Below are 9,669 nucleotides of genomic sequence, written 5' to 3'. Positions count from 1 at the left end.
AGCCCGTGTATACCTAGTGTTTCGTGCTGTTTAAAACGTGTATAGTAGTCGATACGTTCGTTTTTAATAAAAATTAAAGTTGCAGGTTTGCTTACCAAAAACGTTATTATTTTGAAAACCCGATGTTCCTACTCTAGTAGTTGATAAATACCAGATCATAGCCCAATTATAAGTTAAATCCCCAAATGGCCTTATTACAAAAACAAAACCCAAATATAAAATCAGTAAATAATAAAGTCATTCATGATCGTGTGGCCACCCCAAGTCCCTCGCAGCTCCAAACTGTCTAAGGTTGAGAATTACCTGTACAATTAAAAGAAAGGGTAAGTTCATGAAAACTCAGTATATAATCCCTTATCAGACTATAGAAAGCAATGCATGCAGAACAGTCTGGGCAGTATTAGTACAGCCTAGGCCTTAACCCTTAGACAGTAGTAGTGTGAGCCTAAGCCCAATACAGTTTCAGTATAATGCAAGAATGCAACCCATCCCCAAATCATCCAGCACACCACCTGTACCAACCAACACACCATGTGGGGATATCAATCAACCCAACCAACCAGCACACCAAAACCGCAGCAAAGCTGTTAGTAATAATAACACAGCGTAGCTGCCAGTAGCAGTAAGTGTGGCAAGCCACCAGTAATAATAAACGTGACGTAGTCACCAGTACAGTACTTCCTCCATATCATAAACCCAACCCATTGCAAATGTCGTGTCATAAATATTACCTGTATGCAATATGTCATACTCAAAACCAGTCATATAAATGTCATACACACACCAATTAACCTACCACTAGTACTATAAAGGTCATTTCATCAATTAAGGGTAAAATAGTAATTTTACCCCTCAGAGGTATTTCAGTCATTTAACTGATTTTAAGGTCTCGGTACAGATAACGACCCTTCAAAAGGTCTACAGTCGTCTCGAACGACTCAGATAACCCATATGGCCAAAACGGTGTAAATGGGCCTAAGGCCCATTACTCAGCCCAAGTGGGCCTACACACCTAGGTGGCCCATTTAGTTCAAGCTCAGTCATGTCAACGCGGTTTCCATGTCCCATTCTATACTTTGTCACTTATCGCATATCCTATCCGTGTGGGGCCCACGAGTCCATTGGGCCTGCACTGCCCATCTCGGCCCAACAAGGCCCATAACGGGCCTAGTCCATGAAACGCACGCAACGGTCTTATAGTCTACCGCCCATAACATGTGGGCTCGATTTACCCCACGAGCGATCACACGCTCGCAAGGCCTCAAAAGCTAAAGCTCCGGCTTTTTGGCTTTTGCCAATCTACAACAGCTTTGGTGTGGTTACACACCTACGTTCATCATTAAACATAGAGTAAAGTTGGGTGTACGACTACACCTGATTAGAGAATAACAACGCACTCTACATGCCCAACCTAGACAACCCAAAGTTCCACAAACAGTCTTAGTCATTTGAATTAACCATTCAAGAACATCCTTTTACACACCACATAACAAGTTGCTTACCTTGATAGCACAAATAGGGATCAAACCACCTCTTCTTCCACAACCCAGTTGTTTACAATCTGCATTAAGGACTACATCAATTATTTTACCCAACTTAATTGTAAACTACTTAACTTTGAGAGGTACTTACCGTAATAGAGACTAAGAGAATGAAGTAGCAATATTCGGCCTATTCCAGCAACCACCACTGTCAAACACCCAATGCCAAGAACACCCTCCTAGAGCACACCAATAAAGTAGAAAGTTTAAAAAGGAGACCATCATAGAAAAGATGAGAAAGGAATGACACAACCACAGCATACGTATGGAAGAAACAATAGCCAAGCTCGGCTATTGCAAGAGATTCGACAACCCAAGAGTAACTTACCTTAATCCAACAAGAGAGAGTTTCAGCTAGATATGGGAATATTTGGCGAAGGCTTCAAGAAAGAAAACACAAACCAAAACAATTAGGGGATGAGTAAAAGATCAAGAAGATGCTACGACTTAGACCAAAAGTATGGATGAGGAAAGAAATGGAGTTAATTGATCAAAGTAAGGTGTAGCCAAAACAAAGTGTAGCAAGATGAAATGGGAAGGAGAGATATTAGGGTAAACCACAATCGGCTTAGGCTGAGAAATGAGAGAAAGTTCAGCACAAAAAAAAGGTTATGCCCCCCAAAAAGAGCCAAAACACGAACCCTAGAAAAGAGAAAGCAGGATTCGGCTTTTACCCCAAGACCAAAAATGCCGAAAATGCTAACCAAACTCCCCTAGCCGGTTTTGCTTCTACAAGATGTACAATTCAGCTACAACACTCCCCCACCAACTCCTTGAAACTCTCCCCAAATCACTCCCCTTATCCCTCCACAATCTTCTCCCAACAACCCAGACTAATTCAAACTCCCATACGGCAGAGTTTGAATTCGCCACAAACTCTTGCCACCGTCATGCATCAAAATGACGTCCTCTGTAGCACCTGGGATTCGAACCCCAGTCCTTCTTGGAGCCAAAGCACGCCACAAGCCACCAAGCCACATGGCTTCCTTGTGCTAGCGAAGCACCACATTTATTTAAAAGGCCTAGGGGCTAGCGTCCAGGGTTTCTTAAAGAGAGAGAAAAAAATAGTAGTTTGCAAAAGCTAAAACCCGATCCCCGTGCTTCATTTACACCCCTAAACACACCCAAACCATTCATCCACCTCCCCATCACGTAAAACTAGTTAACCCAACAAACTTACAGACCCTAAATTTTAGGGCGTTACAACTCTACCCCTCTTAAAGAAATTTCAGCCTCAAAATTTACCTGGTTAAAATAGATGAGGGTACTGATGTCGCATTTCCTCCTCCGGCACCCACGTGGCCTATTTTGCGCCGTGATTTTGCCACAGCACCTTGACTCGTGGAACTGATTTTTTCCTCAGAACTTTAACATACTGTGCCAATATCTACACTGGTTCTTCCTCGATCAATAAGTCAGGCTTAACTTCATTTCCTCAATCGGTACGATATGCGAGGGATCAGAACGGTATCGCCTAAACATTGAAACATGGAACACGTCATGAATTCTATCCAATTCTGGAGGCAGCTCAAGTTGATACGCGACCGGTCCTACACGCTTAAGAATCCGGTAAGGCCTAATAAATCTAGGGCTAAGCTTACCCTTCTGCCCAAACCTTAGAATCTTTTTCCACGGTGACACTTTAAGGAAGACATAATCCCCCACAGCGTACTCGATCTCTTTCCGATGAAGGTCTGGATAAGACTTCTGTCTATCCAACGCTTCCTTCAATCGGTCTCGAATCAGTTTTACCTTGTCTTCTATATCAGCAACTAGCTCCGGCCCTAGAATTCGCCGCTCACCTAGCTCAGTCCAACAAGTAGGAGTATGACACCTACGACCATACAATGCCTCATACGGTGCCATTCGAATACTAGACTAGTAACTGTTGTTATAAGCAAATTCTACCAATGGTAAATAATCTTCCCAGCTGCCTCTGAAATCAATCACACAACCCCTCAACATGTCTTCCAATATTTGAATCACTCTTTTAAACTGTCCATTTGTCTAAGGCTGAAACGCTGTACTAAAATCCAGTCTTGTACCCAAAGCCTCGTGTAGCTTCTTCTAAAGCCGAGATGTGAACCTAGGATCTCTGTCAGATATGATAGAAACCGGTACACCATGCAATCTTACAATCTCAGCCACATACAACTTGGCCAACTTCTGTAACGAATAATCAGTCCAAACAGGTATGAAGTGGGCAAACTTAGTCAGTCGGTCTACAATCACCCGAGCCGAATCCTTCTTAGGAGGCGTCAAAGGTAACCCACTTACAAAATCCATGGTTACCCTCTCCTACTTTCATAGTGGGATCTTAACTTGCTGTAGTAACCCAAAAGGTAATTGATGCTCAGCCATAACCTGCTGGCATGTCAAGCATTTACTTACATAATCGGTAACTTCGCGTTTTAACCCAGGCCACCAGTACAACTCATAAAGATCTCAGTATAACTTGTTCCCACTAGGATGCATGGCATAAGGACCACCATGTGCCTCCCGGAGAATAGACCGCGTCAGATCAGAATCCTTCAGTACACACACTCTTCCACGGAAGCATAACGCCCCTTCTCCATTCAGTCCAAAATCCGAAGTCTTACCATTTCCACTTCTTGGAAACGAGAAACTAGTGACTCATCCAGTAATTGTTTCTCCTTAATTTGCTCAATCTAAGTCGGCCTCACTTGTAGTTCAGCTAACACGCTACCATCATCGTACAGGTTAAGACGAGCAAACATTGCTCTTAAATCAGAGACAACTCTACGGCTCAGTGCGTCAGCTACCACATTAGCTTTACCTGGGTGGTACTCAATTGATCAATCATAATCTTTAAGCAACTCAATCCACCTTCTTTGCCTAACGTTCAACTCCTTCCGAGTAAGGAGGTACTTGAGGCTTTTATGGTCTGAATAAATAATCGTTCTTTCACCATATAAATAATGCCTCCAAATTTTTAGTGCAAACACCACCGCCGACAACTCCAAATCATGAGTGGGATAATTCACCTCGTGAGACTTAAGTTGACGGGATCCATACAGAACCACCTTACCGTCTTGCATCAACACACACCCCAACCTCACGTGAGATGCATCACTGTAAACGATAAACTCCTTTCTAGACTCTGGTTGTATCAACATAGAGGCTTCAGTTAGTACTTTTTCAGCTTCTCAAAACTTCCTTGCTGCTTATCATTCCAAACAAATGACACTCCTTTACGCAATAGCTTAGTTAGGGGTGAGGCAATCAATGAAAAACCTTCCACAAACCGTCTATAATAACCAGCCAAACCCAGAAAGCTTCGAATCTCGGATACAATCTTAGGTGGTTTCTAATCCAATACGGCTTCAATTTTTCGAGGATCAACCCTGATCCCCTCGGCAGACACCACGTGACCTAGAAACGTCACCTTACGCAGCCAGAACTCACACTTGCTAAACTTGGGATACATTTGCTTCTCCCTTAATATTTGTAGAACCGTACGAAGATGTATATCATGTTCTTCCTCGGTTCTCGAATACACCAAAATATCATCTATGAAAACTACTATGAATCGATCCAAATAGGGTTGAAACACTCAGTTCATCAAGTCCATAAAAGCAGCTGGTGCATTTGCTAACCCAAACGGCATCACTAGGAACTCATAGTGACCATAACGAGTCCTGAAAGCTGTCTTATACACATCCGCCCCCTTAACCTTCAGTTGATGGTAACCAGATCGAAGATCTATTTTGGAGAACACTACAGCTCCTCGTAACTAATCAAACAGATCATTTATCCTCGGTAAAAGGTACTTGTTCTTAATGGTTAGCTTATTCAGTTGTCGATAATCAATACACATGCACATGGTTTCATCCTTCTTTTTCACAAGCAACACCGGTGCCCCCCACGGAGACACACTCAGTCGTATGAACCCTCTATCCAACAGCTCCTGAATTTGAGCCTTAAGCTCCACCAGCTCCTTCGGTGCCATCCTATATGGAGCGATAGACAATGGGGCTATTCCGAATAGGAGTTCAATACCAAATTCGACTTCACGGTCGGATGGCAACCGAGGAAGTTCTTTAGGGAATACATCTGGAAATTCCTTCACAGTTCTAATTTCCCCAACAGAAGAACCTTTAGACTCAGCTGTACCGACATAAGCTAAGAACGCCTTGCAACCCTTAAGAATCAGTTTCTCAGCTTTTAACGCTGAAATTACATTAGACAGATAATCCCTTCGCTCACCTATCACCACTACCTCTTCCTCATCCACAGTCCTCAACAACATCCTTTTAGTAGCACAATCCAACTTCGCGTGATGCTTTACTAACCAATCCATGACCAAAATAATGTCAAACTCCCCAAACGGCAATTCCATCAAATCCGCAGAAAAACCCCTTCCTTGAACCTCCAAAGGCACATCCTGGAATAATTTGTTTACCCCAACAGGCTGTCCCAGAGGACTCAACATAATCATTTTACTAGCAGTAATTTCAGACTGAATACCCAATGTTTCAGACACAGCACATCAACATACGAATGCGTAGATCCAATATCAATTAAAACAACATATGGTAAATTATAAACCAAAAAAGTACCGGTTATGATGTTAGGGTCGTCACCATCCTCTTGGCGATAAGCAGCATAAGCCAAGGCTGGTTGTCTCGCTTCAGTATTACCCGTGCCCCTACCAGGTGCTCCACGACCTCGTTTAAACCCATTTCCACCTCTGGCCTGCCCACGACCTCTCGGTGGCTGTTGACCCCCTCTCAGTGACTGCACGTACCCTGGTCCTGTAGCTTGCGTCCGAGTAGGCACTTGAGTACAGTTCTTAACCTGATGGTCCATCGATCCACATCTAAAGCATGCCGCCGTTCGCTTCCAACACTCACCTTGGTGAACTCTCCCACAATCAGCGCAAGGCTGTGGCTCGCAATAACAACAAGATCTCCAGCTCGGACTGACCCATCAAACTTGGCCCTCTTGATAGGCCTACCTCCAAAACTCGAGGATCTGAAGTCCCTCTTAACTTTGCCCCTATATTTCTCCCGGTTCTGGCGCTCAGAGCACTTCACATCCTCAGCAATCTTCGCTTTCTCAACCAAGGCAGCAAAACCCCGCTCCCTCTATGGAGCTATCAGCACACGCAACTCATCCCGAAGCCCATCCTTAAACAGCACACAGTGTTCATACTCAGTTGTTACTATCCCACGGGTATACCGACTCAACCGCAAAAACTCTGCCTCGTATGCTGCCACAGTCTTATTCCCTTGGGTCAAACTCAAGAATTCCTTCCTTCTGGCGTCCACATAACTTGTTCCCACGTATTTCCCTGAAAAGGCTGCCTTAAAGAAATCCCACGTCAAACGATCAGCTTGTGTACCCTCTCTCACAGTGAGCCACCATTGATAAGCCTCGTCCCATAATAAAGACACTGCCCCTTTTAGTTTTTGCTCACCAGAACAGTCAAGATCATTCATTATTCGCTCTGTAGCCTCCAACCAATATTCTACCAAATTAGGAGCTACCTCCAAAACTCCCTTAAAGACTTCTGCCCCATTAGACCGGAGTTGCTAAGAGATTGACCCCTGGCCCACTGATTACTCGCTCCGACAACCCTTTCAAGAACACGTAACATCACCTGGGACAAAGCATCATCCCCAACTACTCGATCATGGGACCCTATCTCACTTGCCTAGTGCCTCCCTAACAGGCATGTGGCCTGAGGCTGAGGACCCAACCCTAGCACCTCCTCGACCTCTACCATGGCCACGTGTACCCCTTCCCCGAGAACCTCTAGCGCTCATATCGATATTTGCTTAATCTGATTTAAAAGTTTTATGACATCAGTATATAATTCCAATATTTATTAACGAATGTTTTATGACATACAGTACTTAAAGTTTTTGTTTTAGTAAATCGAGGTCTCATTATCAATATCAACTCCCTAGGGTTTTTCGTCCACTTTACCTATAGAGTTCCGATATAGTTCTACTACCTATAACAATTCATCAATATAACACAACAATTTATAGTAGCAATCGATAATAGAAGACTTACAGATTTGGTGCTGGAGACTCGGTGTGTCATACTCCCAGTAATCTACATTTCAAAAACAAATCAAATTTCGTTGAAAACATCTTTTCCAAAACTAAATTTTAGGAAAAATTTATTCCACAGCCGAGTTTTAAACCTGGCTCTGGTACCGCAAAATGTAACACCCCAAACTCGGCTAGACGTTACGACCAAATCTGACATACCACATCGATTACTCGAAAACCCGACAAGCTTATGATGTAAAATCGGTTGTCGTAAAAGCCTTTATAGTTTTAAAGCCCGTGTATGCCTAGTGTTTCATGCTGTTTAAAACGTGTATAGTTGTCGATACATTTGTTTTTATCAGAATTAAAGTTGCAGGTTTGCTTACAAAAAACATTATTATTTTGAAAACCCGATGTTCCTACTCTAGCAGTTGATAAATACCAGATCATAGCCCAATTATAAGTTAAATCCCTAAATGGCCTTATTACAAAAACAAAACCCAAATATAAAATCAGTAAATAATAAAGTCATTCGTGATCGTGTGGCCACCCCGAGTCCCTCGCAGCTCCAAACCGTCTAAGGCTGATGATTGCCTGTACAATTAAAAGAAAGGGTAAGTTCACGAAAACTTAGTGTATAATCCCTTATCAGACTATAGAAAGCAATGTATGCAGTAAAAGCCTGGGCCTGAGCCCTATTTAGTATCAGTACAGTCTAGGCCTTAGCCTTTAGACAGTAGCAGTGTGGGCCTAAGCCCAATACAGTTTCAGTATAGTGCAAGAATGCAACCCATCCCCAAACCATCCAGCACACCACCCGTACCAACCAACACACCATATAGGGATATCAATCAACCCACCCAACCAGTACACCAAAACCACAGCAAAGCTGCCAATAATAATAACACAGTGTAGCTACCAGTAGCAGTAAGTGTGGCAAGCCACCAGTAATAATAAACGTGACGTAGTCACCAGTACAGTACTTCCTCCATGTCATAAACCCAACCCCATGAAATGTCGTGTCACAAATATTACGAGTCTACAGTATTTCATACTCAAAACCAGTCATATAAATGTCATACACACACCAATTAACCTACCACTAGCGCTATAAAGGTCATTTCGTCAGTTAGGGGTAAAACAGTAATTTTACCGCTCAAGGGTATTTCGTTCATTTAACTGATTTTAGGGACTCGGTACAGATAACGACATTTCGGAAGGTCTACAGTCGTCTCGAATGACTCAGATAACCCATATGGCCAAAACGGTGTAAATGGGCCCAAGGCCCACTGCTTGTCCCAAGTGGGCCCACATGCTTAGTCGTTTCAACACGATCTCCATGTCCCATTCCATACTTTGTCACTTACTGCATACCTATCTGTGTGGGGCCCACAAGTCCATTGGGCCCGCACGGCCCATAACGGCCCTAGTCCATGAAACGCACGCAACGGTCTTATAGTCTATCGCCCATAACATGTGGGCTCGATTTACCCCACGAGCGATCACACGCTCACAAGGCCTCAAAAGCCGAAGCTCCGGCTTTTCATCTTTTGTCGATCTACAACAGCCTTGGTGTGGTTACACACCTACGTTCACCATTGAACACAGAGTAAGGTTGGGTGTACGACTACACATCTGATTGGAGAAGAACAACGCACTCTACACGCCCAACCTAAAAAACCCAACGTTCCACAAACAGTCTTAGTCATTTGAATTAACCATTCAAGAACATCCTTTTGCACACCACATAACAAGTTGCTTACCTTGATAGCACAAATAGGGCTCAAACCACCTCTTTTTCCACAACCTAGTTGTCTACAATCTGTATTAAGAACTACATCCATTATTTTACCCAACTTAATTGTAAACTACTTAAATTTGAGGGCTATTTACCAAAATAGAGACCAAGAGAATGAAGTAGCAATATTCGGCCTATTCAAGCAACCACTACTGTCAAACACCCGATGCCAAGAACACCTTCCTAGAGCACACCAATAGAGTAGAAGGTTTAAAAGGGAGACCATCATAGAAAATATGAGAAAGGAACGGCACAACCACAACATACATATGGAAGAAACAATAGCCAAGCTCGGCTATTGCAAAAG

General features: G+C 43.2%; 1 protein-coding gene across 1 annotated transcript; it reads right to left on the bottom strand.

Annotated features, from left to right (window-relative positions):
- Positions 1–2,948: 2,948 nt before the first annotated feature.
- LOC107958563 (uncharacterized) lies at positions 2,949–3,827 on the bottom strand. The gene is made up of 2 exons (XM_016894377.1): positions 3,694–3,827; positions 2,949–3,375 (listed from the first exon to the last, which is right to left on the bottom strand). The coding sequence occupies exons 1-2, from the start codon at positions 3,825–3,827 to the stop codon at positions 2,949–2,951; spliced, it is 561 nt and encodes a 186-aa protein (XP_016749866.1).
- Positions 3,828–9,669: the final 5,842 nt, after the last annotated feature.

The sequence above is a fragment of the Gossypium hirsutum genome, chromosome A11, assembly GCF_007990345.1.
Source record: "Gossypium hirsutum isolate 1008001.06 chromosome A11, Gossypium_hirsutum_v2.1, whole genome shotgun sequence".
Lineage (NCBI taxonomy): Eukaryota > Viridiplantae > Streptophyta > Magnoliopsida > Malvales > Malvaceae > Gossypium > Gossypium hirsutum.
Note: the sequence above shows the minus strand (reverse complement) of the source record. Positions and strands in the feature narration are given on the sequence as shown.

Coding starts and splice junctions, on each gene's coding strand:
- LOC107958563 (XM_016894377.1), bottom strand. CDS start 3,827: ATGGATTTTGTAAGTGGGTTACCTTTGACGCCTCCTAAGAAGGATTCG. Junction 3,376..3,693: donor TTACAGAAGTTGGCCAAGTT/GTATGTGGCTGA, acceptor GTATGGTCGTAG/GTGTCATACTCCTACTTGTT.